Genomic DNA, 21,900 nt, shown 5'->3' on the forward strand with positions numbered 1-21,900 from the left:
TGAAATGCTGAAAGAATATGCTGTGTTCCACAAATTCAGGGGTCAGCCTAATCCACAGAGTGAAACACCCTGGGCAAGTCAATCTGGACGTTCCTGCTGCAACCATAACCTCTGCGGCTCCCTGCACTCTGTGACCTCCACTCTGGCCAGTGAGGTGGGGGACTGGATTTGGGCAGAGGCAAGCACCTCTCTAGCCCTGAAACCTGCAGAGGTCCAGGTTGGACACAAACAGTAGGGCCCCACTGGACCCTACCTAGAGCAGACCTGAGCCCTGGCTGGCACCTCTGCCTTTGCTGCTCTTGACCCCTGTGAAACAACAACGTGTATTTTCAGAAAACATGACCCAGGGCTGGAGGACAGACCCACTGCAGTGGGAAGATGTCTTAGAGGTGAAAATGAAATCCAGTATAGCTGGTCTTAAACTCTGCTGAGGCATAGGCCCCTCCGAAAATTAGACATTATGTTTTGGTCCCTGTAGCCAGAAAAGCTCACCTTTGCTCAGAATCACAAACTCCAAGTCTTGATTTAATCCTCCCTTGAAGTAATGAGAAACTGAACCCCAGATGGGGGCAAGAACTTTCCCTAGGTCACAGGGCGGAATCAGAGAGACGCCAAATCCCCAGCTCCTTGCAGCAGGCACAAGAGGCCTGTCCTCCCAGGTAAAGGCCAGAGAGAAGAGAGGAAAGAAGTGGAATTGGGGAAACAGTTTTAATGTGTAACAGCACAGTAGGCCAATTAAGGAGGATAAGACCCCCCTCCAGGGCCTCAGCCCTTCTTCCATGATACCCTGGGACCTGTGTGCCTAGGCCGGTCCCATGTCTGCCTCAGCTCTGAGGCTCTCAAGTCCCAGAGAAGAGTGGGAAAGAAAGGTGGATGACTGTAGGCTCAGCGCCAAGAGTTCAGGGAGGCAAATGGGCTAGTTCAGGGCTAGTTGAATTTGGCCTTGGAAAAATCCATCTCTGGGTGCTGATCCATGAACCTGGGAAGGAAAAACAGGAAGTGAGACAGGTTGTTCTTCTCCCCCAAAGTTAGTCCCTGTCTCCCAACCTCCTTTGTGAAGTCTAATCTCTTTAGAACCCTGAGCAACCTGGAGCCAGGCCAGGCATGGGGTGGACCCCAGGGTCTCTGAGGCCCATTAGTGCCCATCAGGCTGGAAGGTAAGGTGCCAATACTGGCTCTGCTCTGTAGATTGCAGTGACCACCTATTATTACCTTCCTTCCTATCCTCAGGTGGCCTTGCCCTCGAGATGACCTCAGCAAGTGATTAGGGTAGGCAAACTAAGGCTATAAGGCTATGAACTTGGCTGACTCATTCTGGAATGGGCAGGCAGCTCCTGTGTCTTGCTATCACCAAAATCCAAGTCCCCCAATATTCACCACCCCAAACTCCAATCTCTGGATTGCTCACTTCTTCAGAATTTCCTGTTTCTTTTGTTCGTCCGAGGTAGGCAGCCCCATAGACTTCTGTCTCTGGTCATACATCATCTTTTCCACCATGCTGCGCGTCTCACTGTCCAAGTCTGACAGCTGGGGGCAGGTAGCAACAGGAACAGGTGAAACTCTGGGGCCACCCAGGTCCTCATCTCCCAGCTGAAGCTTCCCCAACCAGCCAGGGCTCACCTTGGAGTTCTCGGGGTTGATCTTCTTGGTATTGATCTCAGGGTCACTGGACACCAAGCGGCTCCACCACTCCATCTTGTTGATCTGTGAGGAAGGGGAGGACCACTGGGGTGAGGAGGCAGCTCACTCTGGGCCCCAGGAACCACCCACCAACCCTCCCAGAAACCAAACCCCCACCCATGTCCTTCACCTGAGACCCAAGCAGGCCTATGCTGGGACCTTAAGTATGGAGGAGCAGGACCTCTGCCCTCCACAGCAGCTGGGGAGATTGACCCCAATATACTTACAAATCAGCAGGGAAAGAATAAAGTATAGAGGGGGATGCCATCCAGGGTGAAGAGAAAAAAGTGAGAGTGATACCTAGCTAGACAAGCACTATACCAGATTTACGAAGCTGGGAAGGACATTCCAGTTGAGAAAAAGCAAGTGCCAAGAGCACACAGGGCTGCGAGAAAGGACAGCCATGGCCAGTCTAGTAGGCTGGGATGGGCCTCGGGTGCCATCCAGCCCTCCTCAGACCTGTGGCACTTCACAAAGACCACCTTTGTTTCCGAGCATCTGCGTCCCACCTTTTTTCAAGGGACAGCAAGAATGTTCACTTTCTGAGGGCAGTTTTCTACCTTTTATTCATTGTTCTCTTCAGCATATCGAATAGTCCCTGGTACACAGTACTTGTTTTAAGTATTTGTGAAACTGAATGCATATATGAATCTAAGGGAAGGTGAGCGGTTGGTAATAAAGACTGTTTTGACCCTGACTCCACCCCTTCCTGGATGTTAAGAGCTTAGGCAAATCTATGAGCTGCCCTTTTCCTGACTCAAAAATGGGAGAGACCTATTTGAAGTCTTGTATAGTCAATAAGATATGTCCACCAGGTCCCCAGCATGGTCCTTGAGTGAATGAGCAGACCCTTTCCCTTCCTTCATCAAGAATGAAGATGCAGCCCTGGCTGGTGTAGCTCGGTGGACTGAGTGTGGGCTGTGAACCAAAGGGTCACCAGTTCAATTCCCACTCAGGGCACATGCCTGGGTTGAGGGCCAGGTCCCCAGTACGGGGAGCGGGAAAGGCAACTGAGGCAACCGCACAGTGATATTTCTCTCCTCTTCCCATCTCTCTAAAAATTAATAAATAAAAATCTCAAAAAAAAAAAAAAAGAATGAAGATGCAGGCCAGGAGGTTGGGCCTCACGCACCTTCTCCAGATGCACCGTCACCACCTTGCCGTCCTCAATGAGCCAGGAGCTCTCCTCCACCTTCACCTCATTGTAGAGCTCGCCATCAATGACTGCAGGCTGCCCCTTGAGCCCCACCCGGAGGTGCTTCCGCTGGATGTCCACCACCACATCCTTTCCTTTCAGCCGGAAGTTCACACGGAAGGGCACTGCCAACTGCACGACACAGAGGTGGTCAGGAGGGGCCCCAGGCCCTGGCTCCCTCCCCTCTTCCCTGGCCCTGCTACTCACATCCAGCTCCGACAGAGTCTGGGTCCAGCGATAATTGGACAGGTCTGCCCCATTGCCAAGGTTGGGCTTCAGTTTTCCTTTGTCCTTCTCGTCCTCCTCCTCCTCGTCCTCAGCCTCCTGCTCATGGTCAGAGGGCTCAGCCACTCACTTGACAGACACAGACTGAAACCCTCTGGGCTGGGCCCAGGACTGGCACTGGGCTACAGCCACAAATGAGACAGACCCAGCCCCTGCCTACTCCATGGCCCACTGGGAGCCAGAAATAAAACCTGGTTCTGGTCTCTAAGAGGAGGTCAGACTGTTCTAACCATGTGATAAAGGGCACAGCTGAGGGGCAGTGACAACCAGAAATGGACCCATAGGATCCAGCTGGAGCTGTCAAGCCAAGGGATTTGGGAAGAAAGCCCAGCATAGAAAAATAGAAGGTCACAAAATGGCCATGAGCAGGGCTGTTCTAAAATAAAACCAGGCTGCTGCCAAATGGTCAACATCCTTTTTCTGTATCTGTATGGCTAAGACCCCTAGTCTCAGATCAGAGCCTCCAGAAAGCCAAGTTAGTGCCCCAGCAATTGTTAATTGTTTGGGAACCTGGACTTGGTCAGTGGGAGGAGGTTGGGGGGGGGCTCCTTCCCCAGAGTGACCCACCACAAAGGGCCAGGCTGGGCCCCGAGACCCCAGCCTACCTGAACAATACCTGCACAGGCATTGCCCTCTTTGGCCTCTGGGCTTTCTTGCCAAGGTTTAAGGCCAGCGGATTTTGGGTGTTTTTAACACAAACCCTTTGGTCCAATGTCTCTGAGTGAGCAAGATCTTGAAGTATGGGGAGGACCCCAAAGCTGAGGGAAAGTAGGGAAGGGTATTCTGGAGATGAGACAAGGTGGTAGAGTCCCCAAAAGTTCCCAAGCATCCCCAGCCCATCTCACCTGCTTCCCTGGTGAGTCAAGGCTGCCATTCTTGAGCTGAGCCTCATGATTCTCTGCATCCTTTTTCTGTGGCAGAGGGCAAAGCAGTTGGCAGAAGGCTCCTCTCTTCCAGTGCCAACAAGTTGGGGTGCAAATGAGGGAAGCCCATTCTTACCTGGTCAATCTCCAGCTGCAGCCTCTCTGCCTCCTCATCTGTAAGCTCCTTGATCTGGGGCCCAGAGCTCTCTGACTTGGTCTCCCTGGCCAGCCTAGCTGCCCGCTCCGCCTTCTCCCGCCGCTCAGTCTCCTGCCGAGCTCTCTTCTCCTGCCGGGCCTTCTGTGCCAGCTGGTTGTGGTGGTTAAAGGTCTGTGTGATGAGCTGGGGAAGGAAGTTTAGGCAATGAGCCACTGAGACAGGAGACAGTCCCCATCCGCTAGATGCCTGGGCAAGGCACTGCACCCAGAACCTGTTTCCTCACCTCCGAAATGGGAACACACGTTAACTGATAGTTATACTGAGAACACCTGCAAACACCTGGTTCAATAGACAGTGACTACATTAAAAGAAAAAACACGGTCTAGTGACTAAGAGTATGGACACCGAAGTTGGACAACCTGGGTTCTAATCCAGGTTTTGTCACACACTAGCTATTGTATTTTTTGCAAATTACTAACTATAAGAGCTTTGAAATCCTCACCAATGAGAATGAATCCCCACCTCATAGGTTGGTGTGCAAACCAAACGGTTAAGTGCTCTGATGCCCTCAAAGTCCTTCGCTAGAGAGTGAAGCTATCAGAACTCCAGACTTAGCCAGTCTTAAGCTTTTCCTGAGCTTGGACCTACACTCGTCTACTCTGTCTGTACTGTGGCCTTGGACAAGTGAACAGTGTTTTCTAAGCCTGCTTCCTCACCTCTCATGAGAATCAAACATGACAGACACTTGTCTAGAGCCTGCCACAGTCCTTGCCACATCACAGCTCACCTGGCTGAGGGTAAGCCAAAGTCAGCTTTGGGGGCTGGGGAGAAATATCTTCTCTGCAACAAACACACGAGAACAATGGCTCCACCTCACTAGCAAGTAGCTCTTAAAGTATGGTTCCTACAACCTGCAGCATTAGCATCACCCAGAATCTGTTAGAAATGCTAAATTTCAGACCGACCCCAAACCTATTGAATCAAAATTTCTGGGGGTATGGCCCAGCAATCTGTATTTTTAAGAAATATTCCTAGCTAATTCTCATATGCACAGGAGAATCACATCTAGATTTGAGTTCTTGGCCTACTCCTTCTAGCTGTGAGACATCAGGCGTCACCACTCTCTGTGCTTCTATTTTATCCTAAAAGTAGCCTTGTATAAGCTGTTCTTCGCCTAGAATGTCCTTGTTCTTACTCTCAGGTCACCTGGCAAACTCCTACTCATCCTCCAGGACCAGCTCAAGTGTTTGGAGTTTTACCTCTTCATCTTCAGAAGGCCTACAAACATACCAAACTTGGAAACCCAACCTATATTGACCCACCCATCTGGAAGTCTGGCAGGGTACCCACCACCTACAGTGATGAATAAACCATCTTTGCAGAATCTCTGAGCCCAAGATAGATGGAAAAAGGGGTTAGCCAAAGTTGAAAGGCCCAGGAGGTACTCAGAGTCACCCAAGTTATTCATGGGCTCCCAATTAAACGTTGGATCAAATGTCCTGTGACTTCTCATTCATTTGATGCAAATTCCTCCTGGCACCCCCATATCCTCAACTCTACGCCATACTGCAGAAGTTCTGTACTCTACAAAGTTGAAAGGGCACCAAAACCCTTCCTAAAACCAAATGGGTTAACAAAATGGGGCGAGGGAGGAGAGGAAGAGAGGGAGGGAGAGAGAGAAATCAGCCACATGAAGGCCATTCTGCTATTAACAGAAACAGTCATGAGACAATCACACCAGTGGAGACTGTTCTATCACAGGGCTTTGGTTGCAAGTCCCTAATCGGGGAGACCTTGAACTCAAGCCATTTGCTAACCAGTAGCCAAGGGTAGGCGGGAGCAGAGTCCTCCCCTTTCCCAGCTCCAGTAAATCATGTTACGCCTGTCCTGTTGCTTCCTAGCTCCTGGAGGTTAGATGAGGGCAGAGCTGAACCAAAGAGAAGAGTCAAGGCCGATCACAGCAGCCTCAGACCCCACCTCCCCATATCCTCCGACCAGCTTTACCTAGGCCCAGCCCCAGTCCCAAGCAGAGACCCCTGGGGGTGCGTAGCCTACTCAGAGTGCCAACCAGCAGGCTGTCAGTCGAGCTGCTGCCACAGGGCACATCTTTGGGAACCACAGCCCAGCAAAGTAGGGAAGGGGTGAGGAAGGCTGAGCTAGTTCTAGAAGATAGGCCCCAGGCTACTCAGCAGACATACCTGAACACAGGCTTTTCCTGACCTGGGGTGGGTGACAGGGATGTAAAGAGTGGTGCCCACCAGTCTAGCCAGGGAAGCCACAGAGGTATTTAAATTTAATCCAAAGGCATGAGATCCTGAACTTGGATGGATCCTGACCGCAAAAAGGAGGGAGAATCAATCCCCAACACACCTGAGGAAGATAACATATTCCTACTTTCTTTCTTTCTTTAAAAACGATTTTATTTATTTATTTTTAGCAAGATGGGGAGGAAAGGAGAAAGAGAAATATCAGTGTGTGGTTGTCTCTCGCATGCCCCCTACTGGGGACCTGGCCCACGACTCAGGCATATGCCCTGACTGGGAATTGAACAGGCGACCCTTTGGTTTGCAGGCCTGTGCTCAATGTACTGAGCTACACCAGCAAGGGCTATTTTTTGAAATTCATATAAATGTAATCTTACATGTGTATGTCTTTCTTTAAAAGGCTGAATATATTCCATTATATGTATATACAATGTTTTGTTTATCCATATGCCGTCAACAGACACATGGGTTGCTTCTACCTGAGTAAATAGTTCTATGAATATGGATGTACAAAACTCTCTTCAACTTTCCATTCTTTTGGGTATATACTTAGAAGTAAGACCGCTGGATCATACAGTAGTTCTATTTCAATTTTTTGAGGAACCACATACTGTTTTCCATAGTGGCTACATGACTTTATATTCACACCTACAGTGTACATGCTTACATTTCTCCATATCCTCACCAACACCTTTTACTTTTTTTTTTTTTAATAGAAGCCATCCTAATGGGTAAGGGGTGGTATCTTGTGGTTTTGATTTACATTTCTCTAATAATTACAGAAATGCTGAGCATTTTAAAAAAAGATTTATGTATTTATTTTTAGAGAGAGGGGAAGGAAAAAAGAGAGGGAGAGAAGCATCAATGTACAAGAGAAACATCGATTGGTTGCGTCTTACACGCCCCCAACTGGGGAACTGGCCTGCAACCCAGGCATGTGCCCTGGCTAGCAACTGAACCAGTGACCTTTCAGTTCACAGGTCAATGCTCAATCCACTGAGCCACACCAGCCAGGACAGGGACGCTGAGCATCTTTCACAATAGTTCTTAAAGAGTTACAAAAATTCACCTTTATTAGCAATGTGCAAAAAGTAGCTATTTCCCACATTCTTGTAAGCACTTTTTAAAAAATTGTTGTTAGAAAGAAAAGGGCATCTCACTGTTCCTTTAACTTATATTTCCTTGACTACTTGTGAATTTGAGCATCTGTTCATATTCTCTTTAGATCTGCTCTTCTTGTAATTGCCCACTGTTTATCCTTTTCTTGTCAATTTATGAGAGTTCCTAAATATTAAATCAGCTATTAGATTGTATCTGCCCTCCACATTGCATTTTCCCAAATCTATGGTTTTTCAGTTGACTTTCTATGTCAGTATCTCTTTTGCCATACCAAAGTTTTCAATGTTTGAAGAGGCGAACAGCAACCTTTTCTTTCACAGCTTCCAGGTTTCTACTTGCAAGGCCTCCTCACACATGATGACACAGTTTCCTAGCTTTCCTTACAAGACTCCGCTTGAATTTATTACTCTGTAATTTATTACGTAAGAGTTAAACAGATGGTACAATTTGGGTTTTTCACAAATAACCACTTGTAGCAGCATGACTTTTTAAATCATCCTTTGCCTACTGAACTGAATTACCATATTAGACCAATATGAAACCCCATATACATGCTAGACTTTTTCTAGGTTCTCTTTTCTGCTTCAGTGGTCCACTTCCCTTCCTCTGTCCATACCATACTGATCTGATCATTATGGCTTTACCCAAATCCACCTCTTATCCATACATAATTGCTAGTCTCCAAAGCTATAAAAACTAAGTGTTTTTACCCCTGGCTGGTGTAGCTCAGTGGATTGAGCGCAGGCCTGCGAACCAGACAATCGCGGTTCAATTCCCAGTCAGGGCACATGCCTGGGTTGCAGACCAGTTCCCTGCAGGCCGGTTCCCAGCAGGGGACGCACAAAAGGCAACCATACATCGATGTTTCTCTCCCTCTCTCCTTCCCTTCCCCTCTAAAGATAAACAAATAAAATCTTTTTTTTTTTTAAATATTAAATTTTATTTAGTTACTTTTCAAGTACATTTTTTTTCTCTTCCCCCCCCCCCCGCCCGGTCTCCCCCTCCCTTAAAATCTTAAAAAAAAAAAAAAACTAAGTGTTTTTGTACGTTTGTGGCATGAAGATGTTTAGTCTTCATATCTCCCACTTAGTATGAATACTGACATGCATTTCTCTACAGAAATTTTAATGTGCTTGATTACAAGATGCTGCTCCTGACCCCTAGACTGGGGTATTATGCGAGAAGTACAGTATATGCACTGTATTGCCTCCTAAAGTCCAAAGAATTCTAAATCCCAAAACACATATGGCCCCAAGAGGTTTAAAATAAAGGGACTATGGGCTTGTACTCTCATATGCCGGCCACTTTATTACCTTTTAATCCTCACAGCAGTCTTGTGAAGATTATCCCTGCTTACAGGTAAGAAAAATGTGGCTCAGAGACAGTGATTCAGCCAATGCCACACAGTTGTCAAGTGGGGAGTAGAGGGACCAGGAGTCAAACTCATATCTGCTGGACTCCAGAGCCTTTGCTCTTTAACCACTGTGACTGGAAACGATGTACCTGGTGGACCTGCACATGGTAGGTGCTCAACACAAAGGAGTTACTGTGTTGCAAATGGAGACCAGGCGGGAAGCCTGGACAGGTTTCTGCCTGCCTCAGAGCCTGACCAACCTCTGGGGAAGAAGCTGACCCTATGGAAACAAAGAGCCAAGGAGCACAACCAGGTCTAAGAGGGGACATGCACACAGCCACTACATGGCAGCTAACATTACCCCTAATACTTCTGAAGCTTGTTAATATTATTCATCCTTCTCCCAGCTACCTCTTACTCATCCTTCATGCCTCGTATATCACTTCCTCATGAAGTCTTCCTAAGCCCCCAGCCTAGGCTAATACCCGTTATATGCTCCCAGGGCTTCTGCCCTATTACACACTTCTTCATCTTCCTTTCTCTTCTTTTTGGGGGGTGGAAGGTACTTTACTGTGAAATCAATGAAAACAAAGACCACGTCTGTATTCACCTCCATAATCCTGAAGGGAATGGCGTAATACCTAACACAGGTAAAATGTTAAGTGTTCAAAACACACTCACTGAAAAATTTGAATAAGTATTCACTGAACAAATGAATGAATGCTGATATGGTAGTCTGGCCCAAAGAAAAAAATGGGAGGTGCTAGTGCTAATACAAAATAATATCTGAGCCAGAAGAGGTCCTACAGATCAGAGCCCACCCTTCTCCATTTTACAGATGTGAAGGTTAAAAAGACCAGAGAACCCTGGCTGGTGTGGGTTAGTGGATTGAGCAGCAACCTGCAAACAAAAAGGTCACCAGTTCAATTCCCAGTCAGGGCACATGCCTGGGTTGCAGGCCAGGTCCCCACCTCAAGGCATGAGAGAGGCAACCAATTGATGTATCTCCCACACACTGATGTTGCTCTCCCTCTCTTTCTCCTTCCCTTCCCCTCTCTCTAAAAGTAAATAAATAAAATCTAATTTTAGAGAGAGCAAAGGGAGAGAGAAAAACATCAATCTGTTGTTCCACTTATTTTATAGCTGAATCTTGTATGTGCCCCATTGGGTATCGAACCCACAACCATGGTGTATCAGGACAATGCTCTTATCAATTCAGCTACCCAGCCAGGACTAAGCTCAGTTTCTAACATTTGCCTGCTCTCACTTCCCAGCTAGGTAATTATATAAAACCTCCACAGTAGAAAAGGAACCGGGAAGCATGGTGTCAGGGGCAGAAGGCAATTTTACGACAGACTCTGGTTCCAACCCTGGCTATCCCACAACTCAGCTCAAGATTTTGGATAAAGTGCCAAACACCCCAGAGTCAATTTCCTCATTTATGAAGTAGGGATAGTAACACCTACCCCTTTGGAACTGCTAAAGGTTCATTGGAAATAGGGTAGATTAAGCACCTGGCAGGGAGAATAAAAAGCCCCTTGGCATTTACTTCTGCTGAAGGTTACTATCATGGCGAAGAAAGGCTAGACGAGCTTTTCTTCTAAAGAAACAGCTATCAAAGGGAGAGCGGCCCCCGACATTTACCTTCTCTGCCATCCCTTCTTCTCCTCCAATGAAAAAGTCTGTTTTGCGCCGAAGGAAGCTGAAGAAAGTGTTCACAAGCTGAAAGACAAAATAAGATTGAAGCTACAGAAATGCCCTTTTGCAAGCTCCTCAACCGCACAAAAATCAACTTCCTTTGTCTACAAGGGAACTTGGGTATTCACTGTTTTATGCAGGAGCCTCTCAACTAAGGAAACATCCTCCCAAACAGGCCCTACTTTAGTCACTTACCTGTATCACCTGAAAGGCAAATTCTCATTTCTTGTGTGTATGTGTAAAGGAGTTTCACATTCCTTGTGGCCCTGGAAGCAACCTAATGATACGAAGGACTCCTCTTACATCCACCAGGGCTTAAAAACCATGGGCCCTCGCCCTGGACAGTACGGCTCAGTTGGTTGGAGCACTGACCCAAAACCGAAGGTTGCGAGTTTGATTGCTAGTCAGAGCACACACCTAAGTTGCAGGTTTGGTCCCCGGTCTGGGTGTGTACTATCCCTAGTCCGGGCACATACGAGAGGTAACAAATCAATGCTTGTCTCTTACATCCATGTTTCTCTCTCTCTAAAAGCAATGAAAAAATGTCCTCAGGTTAGAATAAGGAGGAAAAAACAAAATCAAACCTGGGCCCTGGGAGGAGACTTGACTTTGGGTGGTGAACACACAATACAATATACTGATGATATATTGTAGAACTGTACACTTGAAACCAATATAATTTTATAAACCAATGTCACCCCAATAATTTCAAAAATGTAAAAGCAAACAAAAAAATAAAACAAGGGAAAAGCACTAAAAGCAAGAAGAAGAGACAATAATCAGACAAGTAAGCAAGGTAATTTCAGACAGATATAAGTTTTAAGTAAGAAATAAACAGATCTTGTTATAGAGCAGAGCCCTCAAGATGTGGTCTGGATATCTGAGGACCCAGAGAGACTTTAATTTGTCTTTTTCATCTCATGCCCTCACAGGTGTATACAGAGTGGAGTTTTCCAGAGGCCACATGACACGTGACATTACAACAGGATTGGATGCAGATGCAGAAGCAGATATCAGAATCTAGCAGAATCGGTCTTGGATTAAGTCAAATATTAAAGAGATTTACCTCAAAAAGAGTAAAATAATGCTTTTCGCTAAATTTATTTTGTTTTGAAAAGTTATTGTTCATAAAGTATGTTTACATTACATAAAGAATGTAATGAGTGTGCTATTGTTATTATTATTCAATGAATTAATAAACAAGTCTTTTTTAAAAAAAAGGTCTTGCCCTGGCTGGTGTGGCTCCGTGGACTGAGTGCTGGCCTATGAACCAAAGGATCACAGGTTCAATTCCCACTCAGGGCACATGCCTGGGTTGCAGTCCATGTCCCTAGCAGGGGGCGTGAGAGAAACAACAGATTGGTGTTTCTCTGGAACATCAGGTTCCTCTCCCTCACTTTCTCCCTCCTCTCCCCTCTCTCTAAAAATAAATAAAATCTTTAGTAAAAGAATCAACAGAAATGAGTGGAACAACAAATCAGTATTTCTTGTCCTAAAAATCAAGAAATTTAAAAAAAAATTAAAAATAAAAATAAAAAAACCCTGTCCCAGGGAGATAGAGAATCAGCAGTGAACTGCAGAAAACACACAAGCCTAAGGAGTCTGGGCCCATCTATATCAGGAACCTGCTGGATGGCCTTGAACAAGTTCCTTCGGTCTCTTTACAGAATGAGCATTCTGGGCTGATGTAATAGGTTTTTCTGCCTCTAACTCCCTGTGTCTTGGTCCCAACAAACCAACACCAGAATCAATACTAGTTGGTCCATTTTGTTCACACACTATGTGTCATTGTGTGTGGTCACTACGCATGAATTATGCTTTTGAAAAACTTTTTGTAAATTCCATCAGGCCAAGGACAGGGTTTATGCTCAGATCTGAATCCCCAGCACCCAGTCCAGTGAGTGTCTGACACACATCACTCAACAAATACTTGAAAACCACGTGCTAACATCACCCCGCCCCTCAAACATCACTGGGCTCACTCCAAATAGGTAGCTGCCAATCCCAATGTCGGGATGGTTCGCCCTAGGGGATGCTCTTCGCAGGAGGCCATCAGAGAGGAAACAGGGCCGAAGAATGTGTGAGACTGAGGGGGGGGGGGTCCCACGACTCTTGGGGTTTTCCAGCTGCAGATTCAGGGACGCCAGAGTTACAAAGACAGAAACTACACAACAGAGCCCGGGCCTGAGACTGATACCAAACAGGCAGGACGTGAGGCGGAGAGAGAAGACCTTCCAGGATGAGAATGTGGGGGTATCCCTGGAGCCTGGAAGGTCTAAGGGTGGACCTTAGACTTTGAAAGCACAGAAGGACAGAGGGAGCGTGTCTAGGGCCTAGTAGGTGGGCGGATGCTGCTAAACCAGGCCTGTCTGACGCCGCGCGGGCCGTTACCTCCTGCACACCGCCCTCGTGCTGCTGCGCCATGGCCAGCAACATGCCGTCGAACCGCTCCTCCTCCTGCTCTCCGCCCATCACGTCGACCGCTAGCCACCCTCCAAGATCCGCACTCCGCACTCGAGTCCGCGGTTTCCCCGCTCCTTCAGGCCCCGTCCGGCCGCGAGACACCAGTCCCCTACCTTCCGCCGCAGCGGAGCCGGAAACACGCACAGTTTCGCCACTCCGCCCCGCCTTCTCGCTCTCTCTTCCCGTCTCTTTCTCGGCTGGAGACCATTGAACACGCAGCAAACAGCCCGCCTCGCCGACCACTGGCTAAATTGCTGAGCCAATCAACGAGCGCGCCCAGTAAGCTGTGGGCGGAACCGAGGGCTCCCAAGTTTGGAGTGCGTTGCTATGGTCACCAGACGCTTTGGAGCCTTCCAGAAATGCCAGAGTTAATATGCCGGGGGCGGGGAGCGTGGAGGCGGGACTTGGAAGTTAAAAAGGAACAAACTTGATTCAACATCCGTGAGGGTGGTTTCCCAGGTTCTGGAACGGTGGGTCTAAAAGTGTCCACAGTCAGATATCTCTTCCAGTCCTTCCCTGAGTCAGTGAAGACCTAGAAAGGCGCGGGGACCTGCCCAAAGGTCCGCCTACCTCCGTCATCGCTGCCGACTCTACCGGTTTAGTGGGTGTATGCAATAATTCAGTCGCCCTGGCCGTTGGCTTAAAGGAACTGTGTGCTTGGTTTAACGCTCTTCTGATGCAGTCCTGAAATTCTTAATTATTTTTTAACAAGGTAGCTCAATTTTTCATTTTGCGCTAGGGCCTGCAAAGTATGTAATAGTGCTGTATTCGACCTTCAGTGGGGGCAGGTCCCAGGCATCTGGCAGTTAGCTTGGCAGTGAGTTTCACATCTTAGTCTTTCAGGGGCTCTACCTTTGTTACCCTTTTTTAAAGTTAACCGTTTTACAAATTTCTTCCGGATCACTCCCTGCAACTTACAAACATGCTTTAATGTCACTTATCTGTTTTATTATTTGGGGGCCCACTTTTTCTACTGTGCCCCAATTTTTAGGATTTTTTTCATTGAGATTTTATTTATTTTCAGAGAGAGGAGAAGGGAGGGAGAGAGGGAGAAAAACGTCAATGTCTGAGAGAAACATCGATTGGTTGCCTCTTGTTTTTGGCAACCCTGGCATGTGTCTTGACAGGTCAATTAACCTGTGACCTTTCAGTTAGCAGGTCTGCGCTCATCCAGGGCCTAATTTTCAGTGCTAATTCACAGCAAAATTTGAAAAGATTGTTATATTTATTTCTCCACTTCCTTACCTTCCATCTCTCCTCAGTTTAATTAGTTTTTTCCTAAAAGCCTCTGACCATGGACCACTGTTATCTTTCTCAGTCTCTCAGCTACATTTGACATAGCTTATTACCCCTTCCTCCTTATGGAAACACTTTTGTTCTTAGGCTTCTGTTATGGACAGAATTATGTTCCCCAAATTCATATATTGAAGCCTCAATGTGACTGTTTTTGGAGATAGGGCCCTATAAAAAGGCAATGAAGGTGAAATGAGTTCATAAGAAAGGGGGCCCTCCTCCAACAGGACTAGTGTCCTTACAAGAAGAGAAAGAGACCAACCACAGAGAAAAGGCCACAGGAGGCAGCTGTCTGCAAGCTGAAGAGACTCCTAATGAGTCGAACACTTTGATCTGGGACTTGTAGCCTCTAGAACTGAGCAAATAATTTTCTGTCGTTAAAGTTACTCAGTCTGTGGTTGTCATGGCGGCCCCAGCAAATTAATGGAGCTCTGTGTCACTGCACTTACTTGGTTTCCTTCTCACTCACTAACACACTTTCCCAGTGCCCTGTCCTACCCAGACTTGTAAAGATGTTGGAGGCCCTGTCCTTTGCTCTCTCTTCTTTTCGTCTCTACACTTTCTCCATAGGTGAGCTCACAATAATTCAGGCCTAGACCTCTCCTGAGATCCAGATTCATCTAGTTAACTACCTCCTGGACAACTCCACTTGGATGATTAACAGATATCTCAAAAGTCACATGACTTTGAGAAGATGAAAAAGTTCTGGTGATGAAAGGTGGTGATGGTTGCACAACAATGTGAATGTACTTAATACTATTGAACGGTACACTTAAAATGGTCAATTTAATGGTATGTGTATTTTGCTGCAATAAAAATTGAGACTATATGAGACAATTTGAAATTTGAGTTTAATAGGTATTTGCTTTTATTCAAGAATTAGTATTTTTTAAAAAAACTAACATGGCAAACATCTTTACACCTGCACACAGAAATTAATTCCTCCCAAGGTCTTTCCCATGGAGTAAATGGCCCCTTCAAGCATGCGTTCACCAAAGCCCAAGCCTCCATTTGCCCATCCATTTGCACAGCCAAAAGTCTAGTCTCATGGAATCCACTAGTAAGTCCTATCAGCTCTCCCTCTAAAATATATTCTGATTTTGTCCCCTCCCACCTTGCTGTCTAAATCAGATCATCTCTTGCTTGGATAACTGTTCCTATAGTTTCCTCACTGGTCTAACCTCTGTTCTCATCCCTTTGTAGTCCATCCTCCCCCCAGCAGTCAGAGCAATCTTTTGGCTAAAGGATAAGCCAGATCTTGTTACTCCCTTACTTAAAAGTAGCTGTTCATGAATTGCCATTGCATTCAACACTTGCTGTGTGCCAAACACTTTGTGTCCTCCCAAACATCTCATGTGAGCCTTACAAACACCTAGGAAAGGCAGGCACTATTAGAGGCAGATTTTCTGTACAGCCAGTGAGGCTCGAACTTCAGGGCCTTGCACTTGTATGGGCCCATTCAAGGCACTGGGAGAGGTCCCAGCAATGTCATAGGGTCATGTATATTTTTTATTTTCAAAAATAAAATTGTAAGACTACAACTGGTTTAAGACCACTGTTTCTTCCTGCTCTAATCCCACTTCCCAATATGAATGATTCCCAAGATGCCTGGCAGTACGTGGGTGGTGGAGGAGAAAAAAGGATATGTGTGGAACAAGAAGCAAAGCTGTGCGAAATCCTATCAATTATCACTAAGTTGTTATTTCATACTGAGATCAACTCAAGAAAGAGGATATTTCCTTTAAGGAATACTGAGCACATCAATTAAAATGGTCCCCCCTATCTTTCTTTTTTGATAGGAACTCCACAATGTAGAGTTTATCAAAATTCCTGCTACAAACCTATAAGCAGTACTACAAGTGGCATATACATCTCTGTGAAGTGGTAGGTTTATGTATCCTGACTATCAAGAAGGAAAATTTTTTTTACAAACCATGCAAGAGAAAAAACAGAATCGTCTCTTTAACTTCACTGTGGGAATTTATTTTTTTTTTAATTTTTATTTTTTTAATTGATTATGCTGTTACAGTTGTTCTATTCCCCCCTTCATTCCCCTCTACCCTACCCCCCATACCCACCATTACCCCCCTTTAGTTTATGACCATGTGTCTCAAGTCCTTTAGATTCTATATTTCCCATGCTATTCTTGCCCCCCCATCTATTTTCTTTCTACTGTCTATGCTTATTTTCTGTACCTTCTCCCCCTATCTCCTCCTCCCACTCCCTTGTTGCTAACCCTCCTTGAGATCTTCATTTCTATGTTTCCACTCCTGATCTAGCTGTCCTTTTAGTTTGCTTTCGTTTTAGGTGTGGTTGTTAATAACTGTGAGTTTGTTGTCCTTTCACTGTTCATGTTTCTTTAACTTCTTTTTCTTAGATAAGTCCCTTTAACATTTCATATAATAAGGGCTTGGTGATGATGAACTCCTTGAATTTGATCTTATCTGAGAAGCACCTTATCTGTCCTTCCATTCTAAATGAAAGTTTTGCTGGATAGAGCAATCTTGGTTGTAGGTCTTTGGATTTCATGACTTGGAATACCTCTTTCCAGCCCCTTCTTGCCTGTAAGGTCTCTTTTGAGAAATCTGCTGACAGTCTGATGGGGACTCCTTTGTAGGTGACTGTCCCCTTAGCTCTTGCTGCTTCTAGGATTCTCTCCTTCATTTTAATCTTGGCTAATGTAATGATGATGTGCCTTGGTGTGTTCCTTCTTGGGTCCAACTTCTTTGAGACTCTCTGAGCTTCCTGGATTTCCTACAAATCCTGTCTATTTCCTTTGCCAAATTGGGGAAATTTTCCTTTATTATTTGTGCAAATAAGTTTTCCACTGGTGGCTGTGCCTTTCCCCTTTCTGGTACCCCTATAATTCGGATATTGGAGCGTTTGAAGATGTCCTGGAGGTTCCTAAGACTCTCCTCATTTCTTTGAATTCTTGCTTCCTGACTCTTTTCTGTTTGGCCATTATTTGCTTTCTTCTGGTCCACTCCATTGATTTGAGTCCCAGTTTCCTTTTCATCGCTATTGGTTTCCTGTGCAATTCCGTTCATTTCAATTAGTTTCGCCTTCATATGTTTCTCTAATTTGTGGCTATAATCAACCAGTTCTGTGAGGATCCTGATGACCAGTGTTTTAAACTGTGCGTCTGAGAGTTTTGCTATTTCTTCATCGCTTAGGTCTATGGGCTCAGGGATTTTGAGAATTTGCGACATTTTTGGTCTGTTCTGGCCCTTTAAGTGTGAGAAGCGGCACCTTGGACTCCCAGGTCGCTGGGTTGTGACGCTGTATGTGGGGGCGTGGTCAGAGCGGGGAAATGGCGGCGCCCTCTACAGCCGCCCTGGTCGAACCCACTCCCTCGCCTGTCGGCTCGCGCACAAATAGGCGACCCCAGTCAACACGCAGCACCGCTTCCCCGCTGTCTCCTCCGCGGTCGCTCGCCTGGTCACTCGCTGGGTCGCTCACTAGGTCCAACCCTGCGCCTGGATTCCGCTTCTGGATTCCGCGCCTGAGCCCGTCTGACCGAGTCCTCCTGTGCAATCCCGCTCCACCAGCCACTGGTTTCGCCCCTTACTGGTCAGGCTGCAGAATTTGTTGTTAACGGACTTCCGAAAAGTTCAATTTTCCGTGTTCTGGCTGTGTTTTGTGTTGCTAATATTTAGTTGTCCCTAAACTTGGTTGTGTGAGAAGGCACGGCACATCCACCTATACCTCCATCTTGGCGGAAGTCGGAATTTATTTTTAATAGTCATTGACAGCTTTACCTCTTCTTTCTTTCTCTTGAAAAATTTTAGTCCTAAAACAATTAGGTTGGGCACAACAAGGTAGAGTTATGTGCCCAAGTGGAAGTCAAAGCCCCAGCAAGATGAGGAGGGCAACCATCAGTGGTGGTAACCTGGCATGAGGTGACAGAGGCTCAGCATGGTGAAGAAGGGGACCCTGAGTGGCAGGGGGTGGGACAGCCTGGCAAAAGGTATCAGGGCCCAAGTCGGGTGAGGAAGGTATCTCTCTCTCTCATGGCATGGGGTAGGGCAGAGATGGGAGATTGGTTACAACTAGAGGCATGATCCAACAAGTTAATAAATTAAGAATAATGGAAGCCAGATTTATCAGTGTCAGAGAAGGGGAGCATAAATATAGAAAGGGTGAGAACTGGAATAAACCCCATTATAGTACATTAACATTGCAGCAAATAATCTGAATTCATGTTTTTTATTATCTGTAAGTAGGTATAGACCTCAATATAAATGTGTGTTAGTGCACTTGTGTTACCCACGTCCCTTAGCTCTGGGAGGGCCTGGGACCAGTGACACCCTAACAGCAATGAGCAGATCTTGCTTTCTAAATATGACTCCAGTGCCCAGATCACAGTTTTACACACTATTCTCCACTAAAAGATTGAGTCTGAGCTTCCTGGAGTAGTGGTTGATTACAGGAGCTGGAAAAATGACATTTTGTTTTACCAGAAAATAAAAGGTGTTCAGAGAATCATGGGGAATATCAAAAGAATATAGACTCCAGCTTGAATGTGGCCCCCTTTGGCCAAATCTGTGACAATCTGAGCATCAAAATAAATCATGATAATAACAGATTATAAGCCACTGAGTAAAACAGGAGACCATGAGTTCATACCTAAGTACCTACATACATACATTCAAAGTATGAGGAGGAATAGCTACATCATTTCAAAATGCCTCCTCACAAAATACTGATTCATTACGAAGAAGAAAGAGTAACTATAGTGGAGAAGTTTGGCAGACATCCCTTAATCAGTGACCAAAGTAAACCATGGGACAAATGGATATGTGTGTTCCTTGAAAGGATGTGTCAAGAAGAACACAGCATCACTTCTGTGATACTCCTACTAATGATACATAACTTGGTCCTGGCCCAGTAGGTCAGTTGGTTAGACATTGTCCCAATATACCAAGGTTGTGGGCTCGATCCTCGGTCAGGGCACATACAAGAATACGCCAGTGCCCTGACTGGTGTGCTCAGTTGGTTGGGCATCCTCCACAAGACAGAAGGATGCCAGTTTGATTCCCAGCCAGGGTGCGTGCCTGAGTTGCTGGTTTGGTCCCGACCCTGATCAATGTTTCTCTCCCTCTCTTTCTCCCTCCCTTCCCTTCTCTGTCTAAAAATAAAATAGATAAAATATTTTTAAAAGAAATAAAAATAAGTAAAATGTTTTTAAAAAAAAAACATCGATGTGTGAGACATGCATCTATCCACTGCCTCTCGCATGCCCCCATCTGGGGACTTAGTCCACAAGCCAGGCATGTGCCCTGACCGGGAATCAAACCAGCAACATTTCAGTCCACAGGCCGGCACTCAATCCACTGAAGCCACACGAGCCAGGGCTAAATAAGTAAAGTAAAAAAAAAAAATCAACCAATGAATGCATAAATAAGAGAAGCAATAAATTGTTTCTCCCTCTAAAATCAATAAATAAAACATTTGTAAATAAAAAATAAAGCTATGTAACTCAAAGCTAATCATAAGGAAGCCTCAAACAAACCCAAAATGAGAGCTTTGCAACCAAATAACTACAACCCTTCCAAAGTGTCAAGGTCCTGAAAGGCAAGGAAAGACTGAGAGAAAGTTCCCCAACTGGCAGAGATGAGGAGACAGGACAAAGAAATGCAGTACGAGCTTCTGGACTGGGCCCTTCCACTGTAACTTATGTCACAGGAGCATTTGGTGAAACTGAAATGGGGTCTGAGATTGGATGTTCGTTTCTTGATTTTGATTATTATATTATGATTATATAGGAGGATGTCTTTGTAGGAATTACACACTAAAGTATTCAAGAGTTCTGAGGCATTAGGAAGGCAAAAATTTACTCTCAATGGTTCAAAGTAAAAAAAGTTCCCTGTACTTGCAAACTTTTTGTGTTTGTGATGATTTCAAAAGAACTAGCATTGACAGGTGAAGAGATGAGCAAAAAGTGCACAGCTAAAACACACAGGCAGATATTGTCAGGCAACTGGTCAGCAAAGGTATTTTGATATTTTCCTGAGTTTCTGCTATTTGTGTTTTTGGTCAGCTCATTTTAGTTTGTAATTGGTAGTGACTTGTTTTCTCATTTTAAATACCCACTTTTATACTTGCTTTTCTATTATTAAAGAGAGCCCTCCACCCTGGCCAGGTAGCTCTGCTGGTTAGAGCATCGTCCTGATATGCCAAAGTTGCAGTTTTGGTCCCTGGTCAGAGAACATACAGGAATCAACCAATGAATGTATAACTAAGTAGAACAACAAAATTGCTGTCTCGCTCTTTCTCTCTCTCTCTCAAATCAATAAATGAAAAAAGAGGGCCCTCCAAATTGTATAAGTTTTAGGACCCACAAAACCAATATCCACTATTGGCCTTTCTTGCTACCCCTTTAAGGATGAAGAAACTGAAGCACAGAAATCTAAAGTGACTTGCCCAAGGTCACCGGCTAAGTGAGGCAGCAGAATTTAGATTCAGGCAGTCTGACCCCAGAGTCTCCTTTGAGGGGAAGATATGAAGATTGAGGGGAAAAAAGGACATGAAAGGGACTTTATAAATAGAAGGTTTAAAATTACTAACAATCAAATGAAAGAGGCATGCCTCATTTGTCTGCTGATACTTAGGTCCTTAGGCAGAGGCAATGCGGGAGCAAAGTCCTAACATATGCCAGAAACTGCTTGGAATTTGGATCCAGGACCTCACTTTGTCCTCACAGCAGCCCTATAGGCAGGCGTTACTGTTCCAGATGAAGTTCTTGAGGCTCACAGAGATTTGGGGACCAGCCCAAGGTCGCAACTGGGAGCCAGGAGTTAGTGTCAGGGACAGTGATGGTTGCCCAGGCAGGCTGGGCTTGGTAAGGTCCACAGACATGACACAGCTGAGGACCTTCCTGCCATTCTCATACTGCATGCCCTAACACCTGAGACAGTTGCCAAGGACAGAGTTGCCATGTGGCTAGAGACAGAGCAATGTTTCTGCATAGGTATAAGTGGGCAACATCTGCAAACAAGGCAGTGCCAAGGTGAGGGCCCAGATAGCCACCAATGCTAGGAAACTCAGGCCACCAGAGTTCTTCTAGCTGCACATTTGGGTCAATGGGTGTGGAAGAACAAGGGAAGACTTTGAAATCAGACGGATCTGGGCTCTCTCTCTCTCTCTCTCTCTCTTTTCTTAGCATCATGACCTTGGGCAATTCGCTTCACCTCTCTGAGTCTCAAAAGTAAAAATCTTACCTCATAGGGAAGCTCTGAAGACTAGAGTGGAGAGTTCCCAGCACATAGTAGGTAAGCAGCAGCCATATTTCACTGTCATCCTACAAGGGCTTCCCGACAGATACAGCCTTTCAGGAGCTCTAGGAATCCAGATTGGGGAAGGAGAGTTCTTAAGGATCTTATTTCTGCAGAGGTCCCAGAACTGGAGTCAGAGGAAGGAGCCTCCCGAACTACACAGTGGGCAGAGTCCTCCCAGCCCCCAGGTTTCTGGCTCCCTTCCCTGCAGCCTCTTCCTTACCAACAACAGGAACTGAGCCTCAAGGTTAGGCA

General features: G+C 45.8%; 1 protein-coding gene across 2 annotated transcripts; it reads right to left on the bottom strand.

Annotated features, from left to right (window-relative positions):
* Positions 1 to 689: 689 nt before the first annotated feature.
* NUDC (nuclear distribution C, dynein complex regulator) lies at positions 690 to 21,753 on the bottom strand. Of its 2 annotated transcripts, none has more exons than XM_037135957.2 (9): positions 21,592 to 21,753; positions 10,562 to 10,639; positions 4,160 to 4,363; positions 4,006 to 4,071; positions 3,083 to 3,199; positions 2,813 to 3,007; positions 1,621 to 1,704; positions 1,409 to 1,527; positions 690 to 979 (listed from the first exon to the last, which is right to left on the bottom strand). In XM_037135957.2, exons 2-9 carry the CDS (start codon positions 10,571 to 10,573, stop codon positions 928 to 930), a joined length of 849 nt encoding a protein of 282 aa, XP_036991852.1. In that variant the 5' UTR covers positions 10,574 to 10,639; positions 21,592 to 21,753; the 3' UTR covers positions 690 to 927. The 2 variants fall into 2 exon arrangements, with proteins under 2 accessions (XP_036991852.1, XP_036991851.1); XM_037135956.2 differs by lacking the exon at positions 21,592 to 21,753 and adding an exon at positions 13,007 to 13,221.
* Between the last annotated feature and the right edge of the window lie 147 nt (positions 21,754 to 21,900).

Source organism: Artibeus jamaicensis, unplaced genomic scaffold (assembly GCF_021234435.1).
Source record: "Artibeus jamaicensis isolate MK-2021 breed Jamaican fruit bat unplaced genomic scaffold, CSHL_Jam_final scaffold_847, whole genome shotgun sequence".
In the NCBI taxonomy this organism is placed as follows: domain Eukaryota; kingdom Metazoa; phylum Chordata; class Mammalia; order Chiroptera; family Phyllostomidae; genus Artibeus; species Artibeus jamaicensis.